The sequence below is a fragment of the Colletotrichum fructicola genome, assembly GCF_000319635.2.
Source record: "Colletotrichum fructicola Nara gc5 chromosome Unknown KSG_Nara_v1_contig02, whole genome shotgun sequence".
Lineage (NCBI taxonomy): Eukaryota > Fungi > Ascomycota > Sordariomycetes > Glomerellales > Glomerellaceae > Colletotrichum > Colletotrichum fructicola.
In genome coordinates this window covers 2,120,740-2,144,682 of record NW_027094052.1, presented here as the reverse complement: position 1 = coordinate 2,144,682, position 23,943 = coordinate 2,120,740, and the positions used below count along the sequence as shown (strand labels likewise).

Here is a 23,943-nt window from a genome sequence, read left to right as displayed (position 1 = left end):
TGGCGACGTGATTGTAAGTTGATGTTCTTGTCACAGTTGACATGTACAGTTGTGGCGTGAGATATGTTGCAATCAAGTTCCCACCGCTCTTTCTTCCTGCGCAGATCATCGGAATAAGGTAGGGTTGACGGATCTTCGCATGACGAGCTGGCGTACATAGTTGCAGCTCTAAGAAGTCGGAGACTTTGAATGTTCTAGAAAATTCATACTTCGTAGTGCACCGTTGACGGAGCGTGTGCATGACCCGACTGCAGATGGCGGACGGCGGATAGAGGGCGGGTGAGTGTACATGGTGGTGGGGGGTAAAATTGCCGGCGTCTGACACGGTCGCAGCATCTTTGCCTGGCTCGATCGGGATACGTAAGATGGCCTGGGATGCTGCATATTTTCAGTCATTGATCGGGTCCTAGACCCCCCTGATAAGAAATGGTATGTTTCGCCTGCTGCGTGGGTAGGGTTGTGCAAGCCTCACGGCCCGACAACTTTGATGGCGAGGTCGACAGATAGGTGCAGATGTGGTGATGTCGGTTTCATGGCACAGTTGAGTCCACTTTGCGCAGCCAACGCCGTTGATCAAAATGTTTCCCGACCGACGCCGCCTCGTGAAACTGGAGACATCGGCCTCCGAATGGGAGCCGGCATTGTGTTGGGTGCTTGCCGCGGTGCCGTTCTGCATCCAACGCCGACTAAGCCTCCCCATCGCCACGACTAGTTGGACGTTGACCAAGGGCAGACGGGCACTCCGCGTGGCGCACGCTCTTGCAGTCTCCAGCCCACTGTAACTGTGCGTATCATTTTGTCTTGATATGTCAAACAAGCCTTCGTACCCAACAACTCTGCACGTCTGGCTCGGTAAGTCTTGTGGTTCACCAGGAGCAGGATATCAGAAGTCATCGCGATTGTCCACCGGACGACGGTCGTTGGGAAAGGATGGCAAAGATCAGGCCGCGTCAAGGCAATCCGTGCAACGTGAATAATTGGAAATGGGCAGGCTGGCTGCCGTGGTACCGTGCCAGGTGCAGGCGTGGGAGAAACCAGTCGGCCAAGTGCCAGGCCCAAGACTCATCGAGGTGGAAGACCTAATCGACGGTGCCGGTTGCCCTAAACAGGTTCCCAGCATATGCAGTGTGCAGGCCGGACGTGAGAACCGGCTGTGAAAGTGGAGATGGCTCGATGCAATTGCACCAAGACCTAGGCTTTGGACTTGGGCCGACCGCACTCCCAAGTCACGCTTGAACGTCAGGCTTGGACTCTTGGTGGTGTCTGGGACGGGTCCCATCCAACGCATCCAGCCCATCCAGCCCATCCCACATCCCATCTGCAGGACGCAGCAGACTGCGTCGTAGTGCGTGGGCATGGCCATCATGCTCATGCTGCTGCTGCTTCTACTGCTGCAGGTCGGGGAAAGCGACTAATGATGGCGCAGTATTGATTGGCACATCGAGAGTGAGTGGTGAAGGAGCTCTTGTTTGTGTCGAGACGGTCGCCACTCTCAACCCGAGAACTGAACTGGATGCCCTACTGGAATGGTTCAGTGACAGGCCTTACGTATTGCCAATTGACATGTGTCCGTATTCGACGTCGCCGACTGTGGAGATTATGATGATGTTACCGCTGCCGGGCCGTTTTCCTGGTTCAAGACATGTGCCGCCGTCCAAGATCAAGTTCATCAACCATCAATGCTGACGGTCGGCTGGAGAACGACAGCGACATCGACAACAATAATAAACGTGAGATTGTCGACTATAGCCATCAAGGCCGTTTCGGCAGGACGTGTGTCGCGATAAGCAGAGGGACCCTGCCTTAAACTTTGCATCCAACAACATCCAAGAGTCGCGTTAGGAACGGTGTCACCTCGGTGACCACAGAGCACCGACGGTGTGTGTTGGCGGCTGGTCTTTAACGGCAACGGGGAGCACCGTGGCACACAACACGGGCTGGACTCTGCTGTCGTCGGAGGTGAACGAACGCCCGGGGCATTTGGTGCCATTGGTGGTGGTGGTGGGCGGGCGGTGGTGGCCCTGGACCTGGGCTGGAGGTGGAAGGAAAATAAAAAACAGAAGGCGGTGGAGACGTGCGGTACAAGGTACCGCCCTACAGCAGCCCAGCAGCCCAGCCGTCATCATGGAGGGGCACCCCCTCCCACCCAATGCCAATGCCATGCACCCCTGCTCGCCCATGACCATGACCATGGCCTTCCATGTTCAAATAAGGACTTCTTGCACCTACGCCGCATCTTCAACGCCGCTCCCCAAAATCCCACCTTCCCCCTCCCCGCCTGACACCACCAGATACCTTACCTGCCTACGCTGTCTGTCTTAAGCGATCTCACCTCGCTCGCGCATTCACTCGATCCAGCCGGTCCTACCTTGCCAACCGCTTCCGTGTCCAAACCCGTCCGCCCAGATTCCCGTGCCTTCCACCTCCACCCGCAGGCATCTCACCTTAATTAACATCAACGCCTGCTCCCCCCCATCCTCCACCCGCCACGACCACTTGGAACTCACCTCGACTCTCGCTCTCACCCTCTGCCGAAAATCTGATCTCAACGTATCAAGTCAGCATCGCAACTCGGGATTCGATCTACTGGTAAATCAGCTCTGTTGGCTGTGACGATTACCGCCAGTGCGACCCAAGCCAACGTCCCGACCCAAGCTGAGGGACAGAAACGTTGCGCAAGGCTGAGGCGGCCACACAAGAGACCGCATTACGACGCTCCCGCTCTCGCCGAGCCGAGAGACACACGATGCCTTCAAAGACCCCGACATCTTCCTGAGATTATGTACCCTTTTACCTTGGTCATACAGACAACCAAACATGAACGATTCACGCAATATTGAAGATCTTCTACAGACGGGCTATTTCACCACTACTAGGGCCAAGACTCCCAAGCCGTAAGCCGAGCCAAGACCACACATCTCCTCTCCAATGTGCAACCAAAGTTCTGATCCAAACTACAGATCCACACCGGAGCCCCCGGCCGTACCGCCTCATACATCTACCATAACCCGCTCGAGCTACTACGCCGATGCCGTCGTACCTCCGCCTCATACATCTACTATAACCCGGTCAAGCTACTACACAGATGCCGACGTAGCGCCTCAGTCATCTACCATAACCCGCTCAAGCTACTACGCCGATGCCTATGTCCCCCGCACATTCGATGCGCCGATAAGAACTTCCCGCCGCAGGAATTACCCGCCTCCCCCAACCTGTGAAGATGAGACAGAGTCACTTCTCAAAGAACACGGCAGCGTCGTGTCGGCGTCCGACGATGAGCCTCCTTCACGAGGAGACGCCGAACAACATCCCATCATTATGGAGGTACATGAGTACAACCCTGAACGCCGTTTCGTGATCATCCCGAAATCCGACAGTGAGGGAGGAGACGGAGACTCCTCGTCAGACGACGCAAAATCGCGTTCCTCCGGCGGCTCGCGTTCTGCCAAGACAAGACTCAACGGAGATTATGGCGCGAACACATCAAGGAAATATTATGCGCCGCGAGTTGATGACCCAGACACCGCCAAACGGCCAGGCATTGAGAAGAGAAAGAGCAGACAGGACTTGCCCAAGATCGAGACCGACATCAAAGAAGAGGAGCCGCGTGTTCGGAGACACGAGCGAACGAAGTCAGGCACTCGTGCAGAACAGAAAGCCGACTACTTCTCTGCCCAGTACGACAAGCGGCAACCGAACGAGACATTGTTATCCCCCAAGGTCATCAAGCACGCAACAGGCGGTCGAGAAAAGGTCTACTACGATTACTCCCAGGCCGGTCGAAACGGTGTACCGCGGCCCCAGCGAAGTTATTCGAACCTCGCAGACCAAAGGCGGTTCGACGATAATTATGGAAGGCAATCGTCGTCGAATCCCCCACCAGCTAGGCGCTCGAACACGAACTTTGATTCTCCCAAGGAGCCCAGGCAGTCTTCTGGGGACAGAGTCCCTGAGACTCCTCGTCATCAGCGTGAACGCATCGTACCCCGTGGTGAGCGACCAGAGAAGAAAGATCCCACCACGCCGTACGATCGATCGGAGCAGGACAGAGAGCGCGACCGAGATCGCGAACGGGACCGTGAGCGAGAACGGGATCGTGACCGTGACCGTGAGACGAAACGGACTCCAACCTACAAGCGCGACTCGCCACGTCGACGGGATGACAGCGGCTCCAGCAGCAGCGATTATTCGCACACCCCCCGGACGGCCAATGCCCGAAGGAGAAGGTCAATTGTGAACCAGGAGGGCAGAGAGAGCAGAGATGTTCTATTGAGCCCCGAGCAGACCCGGCCGTCTCAATCCGGCAGATCTAGGTCTCGTGCGCCAGCTGAAATTGTCAACCCATCCCCGCGGGTATCTACCAAGTCTTTCGGCGAGGATCTCCCTCCTCCACCTCGCGTCTCGGCAACATTTCCCATCATCAAAGACCCGAGGGAGAGTGGTGATGTGCGGGAGAAGCCCACTACGCCGTATCCTGAGGATGATATCCTGCCCAGCACGAGCCGTCTCAGCACTCGCGAGCCTGAACCTGTATCTAGAGCTCGCTCGCGCTCTCGTGCATCTACTTTCAACAACACCGTAGTGATGCCAGCAGTCATGCCGCCCATGCCTGTTCCTGCTGGACCACGAAGCCCAAATGAGAAGAGGAGATCGCCCGACAGAAGACCTATCACGCAACCTGCTGCGATAGTCTCACAAGCAGATGCATGGCCACCGGCCAGGTTCGATCCTACAAAGAGCGCGCTTGCCCTTGATGGACCAAGAGGCAGCTATCGGCGGTACTCGCATGACGCCGACAGAGGGGGCGTGCCTGACTTTCCTGAGTGCCCTCGGAAAAACGGCGTTGTTGGTTGCGCCGACTGGCTTAGTCTGCCACGTTGCGACAACTTCAACATCTGCCCTGACTGCTACAACGGAGTTTTTCTGAACACGGAATTCCGCAATGACTTCATGCCCATGCTGTTTCGGCCAATGGACAAGCCAATTGCTTGTGATTTTGGCTCGATTGGGTGGTACCACATTGCGTGGCTCCTTACATTGAAAAACCGACATACAGACTTGCGCCTTTTCTACCAGGTCGCCAATGTCGCCAGCAAGGTGACTAGCAGCAGTCCCTGTCCCGGAGATCGTCGCGTCACGCGCGTCTGGTATTCCCTCAAGAACCCATATACGCAGACGACCATGCCAGATTTCACCGTCTGTCACGAGTGTGCCAAAACAGTCGAGGGACTGTTACCCAATCTGCTAGGCGTGTTTGTCACTTTGCACCCTTCAGCGCAGCCGACCCGGAGCACTTGTGCAATGCACTACAATCCTGATCGGAAGCGTTTCGTGATGTACTTTGACGCATTGGAGACCACGTCAGATGTGGCTCTCGCTACAGCACAGCCGCCAAACATTGCCAAGCTTGTGAGCGATATCGAGAATCTATCGGTTTTCACTGAGTGCTGCAAGGACAACCCAGTTTTTGACCAAAATTGGCACATCATGCAGTACCTCCCGCAGTTCACCGTATGCGGTGACTGCTTTGACGAGGTGGTGGCACCTCAATTGAAAGACGGCAACGTCATTGCGCGGAACTTCTACGTGAAGCCCCAACGCCTCGAGGATGCAACGTGCCAGCTGTACTCGGCTCGAATGAGAGCCGTATTCGACAAGGCTTGCCGCCGTAACGATCCAAAGTACCTTGAGGTCAAGGTACTCGAGCGGCAGAAGATGTTCGTCGAGACATACAAACGATTGTCCAAGCTGGAGCAGGAGAGGTCCCTCTGGGCAAGGGAAGAAAGCAAGAAGCTGCTACAGGAATGGGAAAAATGGGAATGATAACATGCACGAATGAATGAAATGAGAAACGGACGAGTATTATGATGAGCTTATACACCACGGCTTAGAAGCCGATAGATGCTATGAGATACTTAGAGACTAATTGTCTGTACGAAATGGAGTAAATTGGAACAATCTGATCAAGTGTCTTCTTCAGCGACACAAGAGTGCCGATTCAACCTGTGTTTTATTTAGTGAGCCAGTGTCGCACTCATTTCGGTCAACTCATCAACAAAGGGAGATCAAATTCCTGCAACACCCAGGCAGCCAAGCAAGTATACCTTTAAAGCATAAGAAGAGGCTATTAGACATAGCGGTTCAACCATTTGTTCCGTTTCAGGTGCCCAATTAATAAAACGGCTGGTTCGTCCAACCCTTTTCGAGGAGTGTAGGGTGCGGAAAGTGGAGAGCAGGATGCTTTCACGAAGCTACCAACATTAAATATTAGCGAGAATTTACGTCGAAAACGGCTGCAGCGGATGAGCACATAGTTTTATTTAGTGTTGAAGATACGTGGAAGCCCCTCCTGTTGGGTGAGCCGTTGTAAGGGACGTCAATGTGGTCGCTCCTGTGGTGCTGTGGTGTATCCATAATGCTTTCGCCAAAGACGCTATTGGTATTTAATAACACTTCGGGGGCTCGCATGGTTTCCCTCTATTATGGCATAGTCGTATCCGGAGGTACGAGAACGGGATAAAAATACGTCCCGTGGAACTGAATTTTGGCCGATCTTTGCGACGCTGCTGCGTAGTTGTTTGTGGAAAAGGTTCTGGTGGATGATGTACTGGTCGTGTTTTCTTTTGCCGCCAAACACGACTGACTGACTTGTCATCGAAACCAGTAGTCCACTAAGCCAAGGACTTGGTGGAACAACAGACCTCTCTTTCACGAAAGCTTGATACAAGAAGTTAGTAATGGGTACCCGGGGATCGGCCTTGGGGCCAAGATGATCTGTCTCCTCTCCACGTGCAAATAAGTCGTCCAGAAGCAGATCTCGCACGACACCGGGTCCGCGGCACTCATGTGCCTGGGAGATGTTTGGCTTCGCCTCGGGCGATCAATTGACATTCAGAAAATCTTTTAGCGCGGAGGGGGCGGGATATTTGAGATTTTCATGCCCTCGCAACCTTAAACGCACCAAGGCCTGTGGGCGTTGGCCTGTGAGGCGCAGACGTCACCCTCAATCTTGACATGATGATTGAGTTGGTGATATGTGTGTGTGGGTGGCTGCGTGTATGGGTGTTCGGACTGAGGAACACCCGCTGCGACCATCCCAACCCAGGGGCTACCTAGACGAAAATAGTCATGCAGCAGTTCTCGTGAGAAGCCAATCGATGGATTGAGGGAAAGGAGGGGAGACATGGACGAGGGCCCTGGGCGTGGAACTGGGCGGGAGCGTGGGGCACGGACCAAGAGCCTCCAGGGGTTTCGACGCTATGCGTGCAGCGTGACAGCAACTCTGCCGAACATCAACTTGGCAACAGGAAAGCAACATCGGATATGGACCTCGCTTTCGCTGCAAGGCGCTGCGAGTGCATGCTGACGCAGAGATGCTTCGTCCATTGTTTGCGCTCTCCGGACGAGGAATGTTGCAAGCGACTCCACGGCGTTCGTGGTCGTGTCATTGCCCACTGAAATTTTCCAAGTTTAGAGAGAGATGTTCGTTCCCCATACTTGCAATACGAGAGTTGTGTCGGCTACTGTTGCCCGGGCGGTTCGTGAGGGAAACACAACGCAAAAGCTAATTGGAGAAAGAGAGACAGGCGAGGAACGCAAAGAGCCTCTTTTGTGTCCCCTCTCCCGCCAGAAAAGATCCAGATCTTCCAAAGGCTTGGCATACGAGCTTAAGTTGTTTACTCGTCCCTTGGTCTTTCCGGTTACACGTCTTGGAGTAACAGGGGGCCTGCGGCCCATCTTGAGACGGAGAGGCTGCCAAGTTCGAACCGCAACCGTTTCACCTCTCCCAAACCCGACCGCACCGCCTCGCTCGCCTCGCCCGCGCATGCCCACGAGATCCCGGTTTTTTTCTCACTTGTTTTTCGCAGTCGTCGAGGAGTCTCGCTGACTGTCGTGGACTCGTGGGGCTAGGGGCCCCGGTGACTTGCACGGCTATCAGGCACGCAAACTCGAAGGAAAAGGAGGTGCGGTTCATGGCGATGCAACACGATGCAAGGGCTACCAGGTCTGGAAACCTCGAGGGAAATACGGGGTCCGCGGTGCAAGAGGCGTCTCGAGACTCGAAGAAAAAAGTCGTCCAAACTCGGCTACGGCGCTCGTTCCCCTTCCCGCTGCAAGACAGCCAGTCAGTCCTGCAGGTCTGCATGTCTCTCTTCCCTTCTGGTTCCCCACGTCATTCTATCTTTCTTTCCTTTTACCACCTTTGGTGCACTCTCATCTGGGCTTCATTGGTTCTGTTTCCCTCTGAAGTGTTCCTTTCTTTTCGTTGAACGAGAAATCGTTTACGACTTCTCTATTCCATTCTTTACTCACTCCTGGTCGAGTCTCGCTATTCATATTCTTGTTTCATTGTTTCTCTTCTTCCTCCTACAGTCCAGGCGACCCTATTTCGAATTTTGAGTTTGTCACGAGTATCTCTTTATTATTACTTTCTTTTCTTAGCTGGGTCCAACGGTACACTCGATATAGTCGCCTCGGGAGGAAGACGTCGATGAACAACTACGCTTAGGATTACCAAAGGAACAAGGAAGAACGACGATATCAACGACGGAGCCTTCGACGAGTCTGTTTCCTCTGGTCGCCGACCCCGACCTTCAACTCGGTCATCGCACACATCAAATCACATCCAACCATGAGGGGGCTTCTCAAGTTCGCTAGTGCGGCATGCGTGCTGGGCCAGCTGGCAGACGCTGCTGTTACAGTCAATTTCAACAGTGATCAATCGATCAAGGATGGAGCGAGCACGATTGCTTTTGGTCTGTTGAAGTTCTACACAGGAAACAACACTGGTGACGTGCCAGGAAACCTGCCAGACCCTTATTTCTGTATGAGCACACTCAACCATCGGCTAGGATCCTCACTAACAACTCACAGGGTGGGAGGCAGGAGCGATGTTTGGAACGATGATCGACTATTGGCTGTTGACTGGAGACTCAACCTACAACGACGTGACAACGCAGGCCATGCTTCACCAGGCTGGAGAGGACGCCGACTTCATGCCACGAAACCAGACTAAGAGCGAAGGAAACGATGACCAGGGATTTTGGGCGATGGCGGCGATGAGTGCAGCAGAGAACAAATTCCCGGACCCGCCAAAAGACCAGCCCCAATGGCTAGCGCTCGCCCAAGCCGTTTTCAATCAATATGTCACCCGTTGGGATACCGAAACATGTGGCGGCGGATTGCGGTGGCAGATCTTCACTTTCAACAACGGCTTCAACTACAAGAACTCCATCTCCAACGGCTGTTTCTTCAATATTGCTGCTCGACTAGCGAGGTTTACGGGTAACCAGACGTATGCCGACTGGGCGGAAAAGATTTGGGATTGGGAGACGAGCGTCGGGTTGATCACGCCGGACTTCAAGATCTACGACGGTGCAGGAGTCGACAACGGCAAGAACTGCCAGGACAAGGATACGATCCAATGGTCTTACAACGCGGGTATTTTCATGCACGGTGCTGCCGTCATGTACAACCATACCCAAGACAAGAAGTGGTTTACCCGCACCGAGGGCGTCCTCACCGAAGCGACCACGCTTTTTTTCAACCAGAGCGCCATCAGCGAGCAGGCTTGCGAGCCTTTTACCCTATGCGACATTGACCAGCAGACTTTCAAGGGTTATTTGGTTCGTTGGATGGCTGGGACCGCGCAGGTCGTACCGGACTTGTTCGACAAGATCATGGGTCTCTTGAGGCCCAACACCGAGCTAGCCATGTCGGTCTGCAACGGATCGCCGGCTACTGGATTCAAAGGCAAACCCGGAACGGCCTGCGGCTTCAAGTGGAACCCAAAAGGCCAATTCGACGGTCTGGTCGGCGTGGGTCCTCAGATGAGCGCTCTCGATGCGGCCATGTATATGCTGGTGAAGAAGTCCGATGTCAAGACCGCACCGGTGACGGCCGATACTGGAGGAACTTCAGTCGGCAACCCCAATGCCGGCATGAGCTTGCAGCCTAAGATTCCCACATTACCGCCAATTGAGACCAAGGACAGGGTAGCCGCCGGCTTCGCCACGACAGCCATGGTTCTCAGCGTCGTTGGCGGATGCTTCTTCATCATGAAATGATGAGTGCGCATCATCAGTAACTGTCTTTGGGTTTCGCTGGCATCTAATTCGGACTTGGCATTGGACACGGCGTTGAGGAACAAACCAGCTTTGAGAGCGGTTTTCGCATGGTATGGCCGGGGCGGCAACAATTGATGAAAATATCCCTCCAGAGAGGGCTTGGGTTGATGATATACCCTACATACATATATATACATATTTTATTCTTATTTTGAAATCTGTCCGCCAACCACGTCTTCGCCTAGACTTCCCTATCTGCTTCGAGTCTTCGCACCTCGTGTGAAATTGTCGAGTGAATGGTTGAATGATTGTTTGTCGGAGGGTCTTTGCAAGCGAAATGCGCTTAGCATGCCTCAATTTTTGATTCATGGCTAGCTCCAACACGGCAGCAGTTGCTGTCGTGAAGGTTGGGAAATGTCTCTTCATTTCTCTAGCGCGGAGAGCTTAAAATCTCCCAATTTTGATCATCGGCGTAAACCCGAGCGCTTACACTTTCCCGAAGTGGGTGCAACCTCCCCCCGCGGCCCCGCTTCACCCCGCGGCACCTGTACAGGAGGATGGGCGCGGGTGGGACGTCATGGTCGTCCAGTTCCCTCGGGGGCCAACACCCGACTTACATAGAGTCGGGTTCTTCCCGGTGCCATCCAGAATCCTTTTCGCGGGTTTCTGTTCTCATCTCCCCTCATTTGCTTCGGTAGCCCTCGTGTATCCCGAGGCCATCTAGATCGTCGTCCGTTCTTCTGTTGCGTGATCTTTCCTCTTCAGAGCTTCAGACTCGTCTAATCTCGCCTCACTCATCTCAACTCGACGGACCGGCCCTGAAAAGGAACAAGATCGAAACCTCCCGTCAAGATGTCAGCCAAGCACTTCATCAATGATCCCACCAAGCTGGTGAACACGGCCCTTCACAGCCTCACGCTGACGAACCCGAGCCTCGCCCTCGACAAGACGAACAAGATCATCTACCTCAGACCGACCGCCAATGCCGCGCCCCAGACCTCCGTGATCAGCGGCGGCGGCTCCGGCCACGAGCCCTCGTTCTCCGCCATGGTCGGCAAGGGACTTCTCTCCGCCGCCGTGGCGGGAACCATCTTCGCCAGCCCCAGCGCCGAGCAGGTCCGCACCGCCATCGCCTCGCGCGTCGACACGTCAAAGGGAGTCCTGGTCACCGTCATGAACTACACCGGCGACGTCCTGAATTTTGGCATGGCCGTCGAGAAGGCCCGCGCCCAGGGGCTTGAGGTCGAGATGGTGGTCGTCGGCGACGATGTCGGCGTCGGACGCGCCAAGGCCGGCAAGGTCGGTCGCAGAGGTATTGCCGGCACCGTGCTTGTGCACAAGATCGCCGGCGCGCTGGCGGCCCAGGGACGGCCCCTCAGCGAGGTCGCCAAGGTCGCGCGCCTCACCGCGGACAACCTCGTCAGTGTCGGAGCCAGTCTGGAGCACGTCCACGTTCCGGGCCGCACGATCCCCAGCGAGAAGGACGAGGGGGCGCTGCAGCTCGGCGAGGCGGAGTTGGGCATGGGCATTCACAACGAGCCCGGCTCCGGCAGGGTGAAGGCGGATCTGCCGGAGCTGGTGGCCAAGATGCTCACGCAGCTGCTGGACCAGAACGACAAGGACCGGGCGTTCCTCAACGTCAACTCGAACGAGGTCGTTCTGCTGATCAACAACCTCGGTGGTGTGAGCGCCCTGGAGCTGGGCGGCATCACGGCTGAGGTCGCTTCGCAGCTTGAGGGCAGCTACGGCATCCGTCCCGTCCGCATCCTGAGCGGCACTTACATGACCTCTCTCAACGGTTTGGGCTTCAGCATCACGCTGCTCAACGTTGTCAACACGGATATCGGTGGCCCTAGCATGATTCAGCTTCTCGATGCCCCTTGCGAGGCTACCGGCTGGTCGTCTCCCATCCTCAAGGAGACCTGGGAAGCTAAAAACACTGCCACGAGGGAGGATGGAAGCGGTGCTGAGCAGGCCGCTAAGCCCAGCGATCTGAAGTACGACGCTGCGTCCGCTACTAAGACCATCACCAATGCTTTGAACCGCATCATTGCTGCCGAGCCCGAGGTCACCAAGTACGACACAATTGTCGGTGACGGCGACTGCGGCATCGGCCTGAAGAGAGGAGCTGAGGGTGAGTTCAAAAACCAAGTCACCCAGCTTGAGACATCGCACAGCAAGCTAACATTCAAAACCTAGCCATTCTCAAGCACATCTCCGAAAAGCCCCTGACGGGCGACGCTGTCGTCGACCTGGCCTCCGCGGTCCCCGTTGTCGAGAACACAATGGACGGCACCTCGGGCGCCCTCTACGCCATCTTCCTCAACGCCCTCGTCGGCGCCCTCCGCTCCCTTGCCCCCGGCACCGCCGACCCCAAGGTCTGGGCCGCCGCCCTCAAGCAGAGCAGCGACGCCATGTCGCGCTACACCCCCGCGCGCCCCGGCGACCGCACGCTCGTCGACGCGCTGTACCCCTTCGTCGAGACCCTCGGCGAGACGGGCGACGTCAAGAAGGCTGCCGAGGCGGCGCGCGCCGGCGCCGAGAAGACCAAGGGCATGAAGGCCAGCCTCGGCCGGACGGTGTACATTGGCGGTTCCGGCTTCGAGCAGGTCCCCGACCCTGGCGCCTGGGGCCTGAGCTGCTTCTTCAACGGTCTTGCTGGCGAGGAGGACGGGTGGGAGAAGTTGTAAAAAGAGGGAGCTGTTTCGTGATATCCTGCGTTTAGACGCATCTTGTTATAATTTTCTTGGTTGGGAGGGAAAAGCGATTCAGGGGCTGGAAGGGGCGGTTGCACATGTGTTTGGAAAGCGGCAAAATGCAGCAATGTCGGGAAATTGACGGCCATGGTAGCACAGAGAAAAAAACTTCAATGATCCTATTTGTCTCTTCAACGCCAAATTTGTCCCGTTTTTGAAGAAAGCCACTCTACCGTGGGTATTTTGACGCAATGTCTCCGCCCTCATTGACTCGCCCGTCGCTCTTTTCTCACGAGGCGACTATATCTCAATTGAACAGCTCCTTTCCAGCAGCTTACATTTCCGTATCGCTTGATTTTGATGCGGTCGTAGGGCATCGTGGCCCTATCGCTCTCTTCCCGGCGACGCGTCGCGGATGATGCAGGGTTCGTGGACGGTCGTAAAAAGACTAAGATTCTGAACTCGTTCGTAGATGTACAGCTCCTTCAGCTCAGGAGAACCAGGATGACACTATCACCGCGGAGGAACCTGCATCGTATGTTAGCTTGCGATGTTGTCATGTCGGGAACGGGGGCCGGCGCGTCGTGTTGCCGGCAAGTGTGTACTGACATTTTGCTGATGAAACGGTCCTTGTTGACGGGACGGCCCTTCTTGCCGTTGGCCAGACGCGGGGTCTCTGTCCACATTTCCTGCGATCCAAAGTCAGCACCTGTGTTCCTTGATGCTCTTCCATCTGATGATCCACGGCGGGTTTAGATGGTCGCACCTTCACGTTCTCGAGAACCATATTGCAGTGTCTGTCGAAAGCCTTGACACGCGCCAGGAGCTTGCGGTTGTTTCTGATGGAGATGAGGACCTGGGTGTGGCTGCGGACGGCGGTCTGGAGGATGGAGAGAGGTCCGGCGCTGAACTCGTGCTCCTCGAGCTGGGCGATCTCGTACTCGGTGAGCTCGTTACGAGGCTTGGTGAGAAGCTCCCTGCATTGCGCATGTCAGCGTCGCGTTCTTTTCTTTCAGCAGGGAAACGGAGAAACGCACTGGATCTTGGGGTCGGTCGACATGATGGGCGATTATGGCGGGGAGATGGTCGTGGTGTGTGGAAGTGGGTAAGTAACGTCGCGAGTAATACTTTTGATGTAGGCCACAGCAAGGCTGAAAGAGTTTGGCGGTACTTGCTGCTCAGTGAATGGTGCGCTGATTGGCTGCACCTGTCCAGTGAAGTCGGCGCTGGCAAAAAAGTGCTCCCGTCCATCTACAGCGCGGGCACCCAGGCAAAGCTCAAGGTGCGCCAGCTTTAGTGGAGCAGAATGGCACCCGCACGCATGGCCAGTGCACCACCCCGGCCGCTGGAACCATCCAATTGCCTTATGATGCCCGTGGGTATCCTCGGCCTCAATTTTTGGTGGTGAGGAGCATGGAAAATCATTCCCGCGGCGTCGTCTAAATCAGTCCTCGACTCTTCGACCAACACCACCCCTCCACCCCTCCGTTCCACCAGCCCGCCAATCTTCAGTCGATGCGCCGCTTGTCCTAGACGAGCGCATAGGCAGCTGGCACACAAATAAATGTTGTCCAGGACGATTTCAGTACGAGCCGGGTCGGCAGCACTAGCTGCTCCTTGCAGGAGCTGCAGCAGAAGCTTCGGCATGCCTCTCAGAGCAAAGATTCTTGGTGCGCAAGCTTCGTCAAGCGCACAGGTCAGTTGTTTTACTCAATTGAGAAGCCTGCCAGAAAGTGAGGCGCTAACTGCATGCCCGCATAGATGTCTACGAAAGTCCCAGCCGAATTCCAGGAGCGCCGCAATGACGATCCCGATGATGTCCTCTTCAACAGTCTCTACGGTCTGCGGACCATCCAGCTCAATCGCCCGAAGAAGCTCAACTCGTTGAACGCCAGCATGATCCGCAAGATTCTGCCGAGGTTGGTGGAGTGGTCGAAGTCCGACATGGCGAACGTGGTGGTTATGAAGGGAGCCGGTGAAAAGGCTTTCTGCGCCGGCGGAGATGTCGCCGAGCTGGCCAAGTACAACCTGGAAAGCAAGGACGGGTGGAAGAAGAGCTCGGACTACTTTGCGCTCGAGTACATGCTGGACCACTACATCGCCACATACAAGAAGCCATACGTCGCTTTCATGGACGGCATCACGATGGGTGGCGGCGTCGGCCTCAGCGTCCACGCGCCCTTCCGTATTGCTACCGAGCGCACCGTCTTCGCCATGCCCGAGACGACGATTGGTTTCTTCCCTGACGTCGGTGCCTCTTTCTTCCTGCCTAGACTGCAGGGCTACATCGGCACCTACCTCGCCCTCACAAGCGAGCGACTCAAGGGCGTGAATGTGTTCTACTCGGGTCTTGCTACGCATTACCTGCACTCGACTTCTCTGCCTCAGCTCGAATCTCGTCTGGCTGAAATCCACTTCGAGGACCAGGATAGCATGGACAAGCGCCTGAAGATCATTGCAGCGACGCTCGAGGAGTACGCCACCGGTCTGCCGTTCGACGAGCCCATGCTTATCGCCGGTGAGCTTCGCGAGGCTATCGACCGCTGTTTCTCAAGGAGCAGCATTCAAGGGATCATTGAGTCGCTCAAGGCTGAGGAGGGTGAGACCAAGGAGTGGGCCGAGAAGACATTGGATACGCTGCACAAGCGCTCGCCCACGGCCGTCAACGTCGCTTTGAAGCAAATGCGCGTTGGTCGCGAGTGGGGTATTGGGAAGACATTCCAACACGAGCACCAGATTGCGACCAAGTTCATGAAGCACCCCGACTTTTCCGAGGGCGTGACTGCGCTGTTAGTGCGCAAGGAGACCCCCAAGTGGCAACCAGCCACTCTGGACGCCGTCAAGACCCAGGATGTCGACGCGTTCTTCCAGAAGGAAGGCGACGAGCTGGAATTGCTGAACAACCGCAACTACTCTGAATACCCCTTCTACTTCGGATTGCCAACCGAGAAGGACGTCAAGGAGGTCGTCATCGAGGGCCAGTACTCGCCCAAGCAGGTGTTGAACAAGATGGTGAAGGACAGCAATGGCCGCCAGGGTGTCAAGCAGGTTGTGGAGGACATCTTGGCCAGGAATACGTCTGTGAACGACAAAGGCCGTGCGGTTTGGGAAGAAGGGGGCTGGTAGGCGTGCGGAGCGAATGAAGGTTCGCCGATGTCTCTCTGGAGCGTAGGTGTGTATAATACTGTAGATGCTTCATTATGTGTCTGAATAAACGAAAAGAAGTCACTTTTGCGTCCAAGTGCTGAAATGAACGTGCACTGATTGCCGGGATAGCTTCATCTCATTGGGGGCTTGGTTTTGAGCGATAACAAGCTAATCGTAGCTGATTGGCCAACTAGGTTTTGAGATGTTTCGATAACTAAACTTCATCGTGGGCGAGGTTGAGAGAAAAGTTGGGGTAAGAATGACTTCATTCTAATAGGTCCGGGTGTTGGTTGCGGTAGTGTTGCCTGCGGTCGGCAGCCTCATGAGACGTCGGAGTTAACGCGCGAACCATTTGACGGTTCGGATGTCGCCATCACAGTCATCACTTAAACCTCGGAAAAGTGGCAAGATGGGTGAAGAGATTGGCGCAGGATGGCTTCACTATCATTGGGCCGGTGACACTAGGCTGGCCAAACTCTGTTGCGGATAGCAAAGGTAGGTAGAGATGAGTCATGGGTAGAACGCTAGCGACGAAAAAAAGCATTGAAACGGATGGAATGGGAGTGATGAATGATGAATGGGAAGAGAGCAAACCAACATACCCAGCTGGCCCGTGGGATTGTACAGACAACGCAGGCGAGAGAAGAGGGGGACCAGGAGAGACCTCAGGCTTCAGGGGGAACAAGTATAAAGAGGGACGGGGCCCCGCCGTCTTCGGTCAAGGAGAAAAGAAGGAATCTCATACAGAATTTCCCTCCTGTTTTCTTCAATCTTCAGTTGCAAGTTCGGGCGCCTGGACCTGTCTCCGGAGAAGGCCCCGGTTGCAAGCACAAAGTCCGACCAAAAGAGAGGTGAGGAATCGGCTGACCAGGGCCCCCACCCACTCCCGAGAAGCGAAAGAAGGGACCCACTTCCGGCATTCACTCAGCAACCGCCCGCCGTTCCCATCAAGGCTCCAGCAGAGAAGTCTCGATCCCAGCGTTCTTACGTAAGGTAACCCATTGCGCGCACGGACCATTCGGAGACTTCGAAGTCTCAGTCGCGGGACAAACGAGAAAGCGTGCCTGCACGTGTTTGGGCGCGTTCTGGATTCGGCTGTCCGCGCTGGGAAGCCAGGCGAGAGCAACCCCCTGGTCCAACGTCACAGAGCGGACCCGCCTAACCCAGTTTGTACCGTGACCTGCGACTCGCTGTATCTCCAATACACGCGACACAACTGCAGTCTTTTCGTTGTGTTATTGCTTCCTCTGCGTACGAATACCACTGCCTCAACATCTTAACCCTGGCTTTTGTACTTCAACTTGGAGTTTGGCTTGCCAATTCCTCGATTTTCGTTTTCTTCGTTCGTTTGAGGCCTGCAAACGAGCTGCTGCAGGTTGTCTCGGACGAGTTTCTGTCCTAAAAGGTAGTCGCGCAGGGGGTCTAAGTGGTTGATCCACTTTCTCAAAAACGCGACTTACACCAAAGCTGGACCCAGGACGCGACTACTTCACGACCACGGCCATGATACCCGCCCCGCGGTTTCTTACGTGACGCCTGCACTTTACCACTTTACCACTTTACACCACTCTACAAACACCAATTGCCAACCCACCTTCCACCCAAATCTCTCCTCCACTTTAAACTTTCCCTTTTTCCTTTTTCCACCCTTGGTCACCGCCCTTCGATATCGTCGACCTTCCCAATTCAACCTTCCTCTCCTCTATACACGTCGACACCCACCAAACTGGACCAACACACGATCCGGCACTGAGAGCCTCGCCTACCATGGCGTCGCCAATGCCCGTAGCCCCCATGGGCAATTGGAGAGGAAACGGCCAGGCCAGACCAACACCGCCTCCAACGCAGGAGGCCGAGGAGATGGGGGTTCAGATCAAGACTATGGGCCGTAAGGACTTTCTGTCCTAGTGCTTTGGGAGTGTTACTGACGCGATTCCATAGTCAAGGTCACATACACATTCGCCGACAATGGCGAGAGTTTCCTGGCGCGGCATCCCCAGCTACTGCCTATCCAAACGGTTCCAATCGACGAGAAGCGTACTATTGGTATGGTCGATCTCAGTATATGTGCTCAGGCGGTTGCTAGGTGCAGCCCCGAGCTTCTCAGCGACAGCACCCGCGACTTTGCCGTCTACGCATACGACTACTCGGAACCGGACGAACCCCTTGTCGGCCAAGGCCTGCTTGGCTGGATCGTCAATCACGCCGACGACAAGAGAATCATTGGACGTGCCACCAGGAATCCCCTTTCAGTCTTTAGTGGAGGCGTGAAGGATATCTTGGAGATCAAGTTCAAGTTGAAACCCGTGGCCGCCATGGCCCGACCGCAGTACGAGCCCGAAATGAAGCCAGACTTTCGACACACCCTTCAGCGCTCCGAGAGCCACATGAGCGTTGAGATGCAGCCTGCCAGACCGGCTGAGGGCGTCGTCACGCCATCGAGCCATGCCGAGTGGAACGCATTCATGCAATCAAATCCTCAAATGGCCAGCCAGCAACACCCTGCCAGAGTTGCTTCGCCTCACCCACCCCCAAACCAACACGAGTACCAGCCGCCGATGCAGCGCAACGACTCATTCAACTACAACACACCACCACCACAACAACCGCCGCCACCGCAACAACAGCAGCAGCAACAGCAACAGATGCCGCCGCAAATGCTGCCTCAACTGCCTCAGCCACCTCAACAACAGGTCCAAAACTCTGAAGGACCCAATCGGGTTGCCCCGACGCCTGTTGACACAGCAACCGAACCCCAGGCCAATCCACCTTCGAGACCCTCATCCAGGGCATCCAACCGATCCAGGAAGTCAAAGCCTACCGGACGCCCTCGCGGCCGACCTCGCAAGCAACCACGAGCTGAGAACCAAGGCAACACCTCAGGATACGAAGATGGAACCGATGGCGATGAGGGTCCGGCAAAGAAGAAGAGGGCTACCACCACTCAGGTCAACAACAACATCAACACCCCATTTGGAGGCGGTCCAGAGCTACTGCGAGTGGCAGCCAGCACATCTGGCTCCTTGCGGAGCCTGAGGCCAGCGGGCAGCCCTGCTGACGCTCCCATGGGCTCCCATATGCTGGAGGTCCCCAGAGCCCCTACACCAGTCCCTGACAGGGGGCCGTCGAAGCCGGCTGGCAAAGCTGCTAATGGTAGCAAGCTCCGTCGGCAGTCGACTCTGAGCCAAGCTGCGACACCCCCAAGCCAGCCTGTTTTTTCTGAGCCTCCCTTCGCCCTGTCTCCCAGTCAGCAAGATGGCCGTTCGCCTGTGGATTCTGAAGCTGCATCTCCGATGTACTCTGAAGACAGTCCTGCCGCTATTGGGTCGTCACCGCCTGTCCCTCGCACAGTGAGCTTCGTGCGTTCGAGCCCGCCAGCTTCCAGCCCCATTCTCCCCCCAATGCCTATGCCCATGGGCCAACCCGCTGATTCTGGATTCATGAGCGGTAGCGTCGATGACCTGTTCGAGGATGAAGCGATCAAGCAGCTCCCCCATCCAGTCGCCGTCGCACCAATATTCAAGGCCAATGTCACAAAGGAGAAACGGTCTCGCTCTGGTATCCCAGTCCAAGTCTTCCAGTTATCAACCCAGCCATCTAGCGAAGCAGACTTTTCCAGAAATATGCAGCCTATGCCATCCCGCCCACCAACTTCAACACCTTCGCAGGAGCCCCCATTACCTCCGCCGTCGCGGAGCACTAGTGATCCAAGAGCATCTATGGCTCCTCCGCCTACTCAGTTGACGGAAAAAGAGCCTTCGCCACAACAAGAGGAGCCGGTTGTGGCGTTTGAAGCAGACGCCGAGAAGGACGTCCAAGCTGCTCCTAAGCCAGAGAACCCGCAGCCGATCGACACCGTCGACATTGCGTTGGAACAACTGGCCCAGGCATTACATGGCTTGCCTGAACCGGCTCTCCCAGAGCCACCAAAGGCCGCAGATGAGGCTGATTTATTCGCCCGGCCTTCTGCGCCTCCCTTACTGCAGCGCTCCGAATCCTCGGGCTTTTCCCTGGCTCTACCCACAGTCCCTGCCAGTGATCCGATCGGTCCACTGGCTCTGCCTGCCCTTTCTCAACCGGATATTACATCCTTTTCGGAGGCACCTTGCCCGCCTAGTGACGCGCTACAGGCTCCGAAGTCGCCTCAGCAATCTTCAAGGACGAACAAGAACTACGTCAAGAAGCAGGCTATTAGAGAGAAGTTATTGCAGGCGATTGAGAATGGACAGACTCCGATGTACTGCACAAACTGCGGTGCCATCGAAACTCCGACTTGGCGGAAGATATGGACTCAAGAACATGAAGGAGTGCCGGAGTTTACCGAGTTCTCCGACAAACCTGGAAGAGTCACGGCTATCTTGGTGCTCGACCGTGATGCCGAGGAAAAGCCCACGAAATACCAGGTCATCAAGAAGGCGCTGGGCCGTGACGACAACAAAATTGAATGGAAAGGACACATGCTTTGCAACCCTTGCGGCATCTGGTTGTCCAAGTGGAAGGCGCATCGGCCGCAAGAGAAGTGGGAGAAGGACAGGGGTCGCCTCAATCAGCAAAGGCGACCTCGTGGAACTGGACGAGCCCCACGACCGCCCAGAACAAAGAAATCCGGACCAAATCAAATGAACCCGACGTCTGAGGCGTACTTCCCGACTGATCCTCTTGGGCCTGACGACCAGGAAATCTCACCGATGGATGATGAGAGCAGATCTCGAGGCGCCTCTCAAGTCAGCAATGCCAACGAGTCTTGTGATCTGTTCTTTCAGCAACCAGACCAACAAGACTCCCGCCCTGCGTCGCCTGGGAATGCCTCCAACGCTGGCTCTACTCATTCCAGAGGCAGTGGCACGGCTAAGAGCCCAATCACGCTTGATAACAACGAAGGCCACAGCAACATGGGCTCAACTCGACGACTGCTGTTCCCCTCTCCACGAAAGGAAGGCGCTCCGAAGATTTTGGGTGAGCTGGCCATTAACATTGTGCAAACCGCACCGGAGTCTACGGCCCCTGCCAACACAGCACAGAACAAGGCCTCTGAGAAGGGTCCTGGCAAGGACAACATGCCTGAAGCCACTGGTGCGAATAAGGAAAATCTCACAATTCCTGACGATGATCTCGAAGATCTTTTCCGAAGCCCCATGATACCTCGTCCATCTACGCCCCCTCCTCGCGACACGGCCCCTAATAATGGCCCCTTCAAAACGCCCACACGGCCAACCCCCAGTCACCGGCCGATCACCAGGAGCGTCACTAGAAGCGTTTCTCGTTCTTTGGATCTGCTTCGGTCTCCTGCGGCCGTTCGGCGCACTCCTACGCGGACACCTCGATCGGCTAAGGGCCCAATTCGAAGAAGTCCTCGCCTGCATCAAGAAGACTTCTCTCAGATGGAGATGGCGCTTGAAGAGTACCTCCAAACGCAGCCAATGGATCACCAGTACGACTCTGACATGCTCGAGGCTATGAACCGAGCGCTGGCAGAGACCATGAATGCTTCTGGCAACTTCGACATCACCAACATGGAGCTTGAGTTTGGCGACCTGTTGGGCACGCCCTCTCGACCTTCTCCGAGGGCTCGGCAGCAAACGGATTACGACGACTGGAACACGTGGGAAACCAACATGCGCGCTCGTCAGGCCGCAGAAGATGCCAGACGGCAATGATACCCCCGATTTAATGGAATATTGTTTTGTGCATCGACCTAGAGGGATGGGAGATTCGATCACGCAACAGCATCGCGAGGACTCGCGTGATTTGTTTGTTTTTTTGGGACTGCATACAAGAGCACAAGCATGTGATACTCTATGGGAAGGCGTTGCAACGCATCACGATGATGACGTTTTGGGTGTTATGATTACTGCATTGGGTTTACGACTCTAGTAGTATTATGATGAGTTGACGTTCCATCAATGGGCTCAGAACTCTTTTGCTTTCACATTTAACCGTCATGAAGCATCGCGTATCAGCAACATAACAGTTAATGCCACAGAATTACTTTGCTATTCTCAAATACAGTGCCCAATCAGCGACATGTGACCGTAAAAGCATCGGCTCTAAAGGAGCTTCGCTTGCTGAAGATGTTTGTGGCATTAATCGCAAGGAACTCATTTTCAAGGTCCCGGCGCCAACTGTACACAAAATGTGGCCAGTGATCCGAATTATCTTACATGAGTTGTCATTCATTCTGGTCCCTTCCTATCAGAAAGAGGTGGCCTCTACCAGATCAATGAAGCAGCGTTAATGCGCACAGCCGAATGATTTGCTTCACATCTTCGTCCTGTGACCTACTCCGCAGCGAACCATGAAGCACAATGTAGAGTCGATAGTAGGTGATTTATACCAACCGCAGTCGTGGACCGCTTCCATCTACAGCCAGATGATGACACATAGAGTACATATATTCTACACTTTTTAATAACGTCCACAATGGTTTCAGCATCCGCTGCGTCATATCTTCCTGGCTTGCCCTCGCCAGATGCACTTCCCGCCTCCTCACTCTCCCCGGAACATCCGCGCCCCTCATTTCTTCCTGATGAGACCCTTGGCGTTGGAGTATCCCTTGATACGCTTGGTATACTTCCACAGGTGCTTGTACTTGGGACCCTGGCGCTTGGCTTCCCAACCGCGGGCCTTCTTGGGCTCCTTGAGCGAGTAGACGCGCGTGGGGCGGAACTCGATGTCCGCTCCCGGGACGCCCGCGCGCTCCATGACGCCGGCCGTGTTCTCGTCCCAGATTGTGCGGAAGATGTTGAAACCCACGGGGTTCAGACGGAACTTGTCGCGGAAGGACTTGAGGGAGAAGCCGTCGCGGCCGGAGTAGAGCTTCGCCAGCTCGGCCGTGTCGAGACGCTTGTCGCCCTGCTCGAGAATGAAGATGGAGAGGCGGTGGTACGGGCTGCCCTTCTGCGCGAAGGCGGGCAGGTAGGGGACGGCGAGCTGGGAGGGGTCGCGCAGCTTGGAGAGCGGGATGGAGGTGTTGGTAGGGGAGACGGGGACGTTGGCGGCGATGTAGTGAACGCGCTTGCTGAAGCCGTCCGTCTCGACGTTGGGGACGTCGGAGTCCATGATGACGATGGACACGAGGCGCTCGCCGGCGGTGAAGGGGGTCACCCGCAGCTTGGGGGCCACCTCGGTGACGTTGCTGGGGAGGATCTTGCCCGGGGGCACCTTTGAGCGGCGGAACCAGAGCTGGACGTCGTAGGAGGGGGTGAGCTTGGGGAGAATGTCGGGGACGATGTTGAACTGCTCGATACGCTGCTCAGTCAGCTTGGACTCGTAGCCGCGCCACTTGCGCTCGGCAAGGTGGCGGTAGATGGGCTTGCTCATGTCGCCTGTTCAATGCCATGTTAGCATCCAATGCAACACATAGAGGTCCGGTTTGAGTCTCTGCGCCGTACCAAGACCATCTTCGAACCGCCTCTTCACTGCCGGGTCGTTTATATCCGCCAGAATCTTGAGCTTCTCAACGTGCTTGCGCAGACTGCTCAGCTTCATCTGGCGCATCCGCTCCCCACCCCTGACATCCTTCGGGTCCATGGCCTCCAGCCTCTTGATCTTGGCCGACTCAGCAATAATAGCAGCCAGCTTCTCTTCACGGTCCGCCGCCAGAATCTTGCGCGCCTCCTGGAAAGCCTGGTAGGGCAATTGCTCGAAGGGGAGGTTCTGGCTCGTGCGGATGGCGTAACGGCGACGCCGCGAACCGACGGGTGGTGTGCCGGCCTTCCACAGGTCCTTCTCGGCCCAGGGGGCCACCGCCGTGTTGGGATCCAGCTCGAGGGGGTCGGCCGTCTCGGGTCTTTCGCGCACCACCTTGTATACTTGGGCGGCCGGTGCCGGTGTCGTGGAGATGCCCCTCCGTATCGGCAAAGTCGTCGTTGTGGCGCTGTTCAGGCATCGCCGCAGCGGCCGGACGGCCTGCCTACACGACGACGACATTGTGCGGGCTGTGTGGGCGGTGGAGAGTGGATGTGGGTGGTGGTTTGTCTCGACGACAAGGCGCTCTCACGGCGAAGGAGGATTTTCAACCAGCTTCGGCGGGA

At 55.8% G+C, this 23,943-nt stretch overlaps 7 protein-coding genes across 7 annotated transcripts; 5 read left to right on the top strand and 2 right to left on the bottom strand.

Annotated features, from left to right (window-relative positions):
• Nucleotides 1-2,817: 2,817 nt before the first annotated feature.
• Nucleotides 2,818-5,823, top strand: CGGC5_v003351 (uncharacterized protein; the record flags this gene model as incomplete). Its single annotated transcript, XM_032028818.1, has 2 exons — nucleotides 2,818-2,894; nucleotides 2,961-5,823. 2 exons carry the CDS (start codon nucleotides 2,818-2,820, stop codon nucleotides 5,821-5,823), a joined length of 2,940 nt encoding a protein of 979 aa, XP_031891249.1.
• A 2,809-nt stretch (nucleotides 5,824-8,632) lies between these two features.
• On the top strand, nucleotides 8,633-10,067 carry DCW1-6 (Mannan endo-1,6-alpha-mannosidase DCW1; the record flags this gene model as incomplete). Its single annotated transcript, XM_032028820.1, has 2 exons — nucleotides 8,633-8,825; nucleotides 8,875-10,067. 2 exons carry the CDS (start codon nucleotides 8,633-8,635, stop codon nucleotides 10,065-10,067), a joined length of 1,386 nt encoding a protein of 461 aa, XP_031891498.1.
• An 852-nt stretch (nucleotides 10,068-10,919) lies between these two features.
• On the top strand, nucleotides 10,920-12,757 carry dak1-2 (Dihydroxyacetone kinase 1; the record flags this gene model as incomplete). The annotated part of the gene is made up of 2 exons (XM_032028821.1): nucleotides 10,920-12,201; nucleotides 12,267-12,757. The coding sequence occupies 2 exons, from the start codon at nucleotides 10,920-10,922 to the stop codon at nucleotides 12,755-12,757; spliced, it is 1,773 nt and encodes a 590-aa protein (XP_031891497.1).
• A 491-nt stretch (nucleotides 12,758-13,248) lies between these two features.
• smd2 (Small nuclear ribonucleoprotein Sm D2) lies at nucleotides 13,249-13,823 on the bottom strand (the record flags this gene model as incomplete). Its single annotated transcript, XM_032028822.1, has 4 exons — nucleotides 13,249-13,291; nucleotides 13,373-13,452; nucleotides 13,530-13,740; nucleotides 13,801-13,823. 4 exons carry the CDS (start codon nucleotides 13,821-13,823, stop codon nucleotides 13,249-13,251), a joined length of 357 nt encoding a protein of 118 aa, XP_031891496.1.
• A 585-nt stretch (nucleotides 13,824-14,408) lies between these two features.
• On the top strand, nucleotides 14,409-15,889 carry CGGC5_v003347 (mitochondrial 37S ribosomal protein mS47; the record flags this gene model as incomplete). The annotated part of the gene is made up of 2 exons (XM_032028823.1): nucleotides 14,409-14,459; nucleotides 14,525-15,889. 2 exons carry the CDS (start codon nucleotides 14,409-14,411, stop codon nucleotides 15,887-15,889), a joined length of 1,416 nt encoding a protein of 471 aa, XP_031891495.1.
• Nucleotides 15,890-17,677: 1,788 nt separating this feature from the next.
• ams2 (CENP-A multicopy suppressor protein 2) lies at nucleotides 17,678-21,567 on the top strand (the record flags this gene model as incomplete). The annotated part of the gene is made up of 2 exons (XM_032028824.1): nucleotides 17,678-17,798; nucleotides 17,852-21,567. 2 exons carry the CDS (start codon nucleotides 17,678-17,680, stop codon nucleotides 21,565-21,567), a joined length of 3,837 nt encoding a protein of 1,278 aa, XP_031891494.1.
• Nucleotides 21,568-22,423: 856 nt separating this feature from the next.
• CGGC5_v003345 (mitochondrial 54S ribosomal protein mL38) lies at nucleotides 22,424-23,839 on the bottom strand (the record flags this gene model as incomplete). Its single annotated transcript, XM_032028825.1, has 2 exons — nucleotides 22,424-23,235; nucleotides 23,302-23,839. 2 exons carry the CDS (start codon nucleotides 23,837-23,839, stop codon nucleotides 22,424-22,426), a joined length of 1,350 nt encoding a protein of 449 aa, XP_031891493.1.
• Between the last annotated feature and the right edge of the window lie 104 nt (nucleotides 23,840-23,943).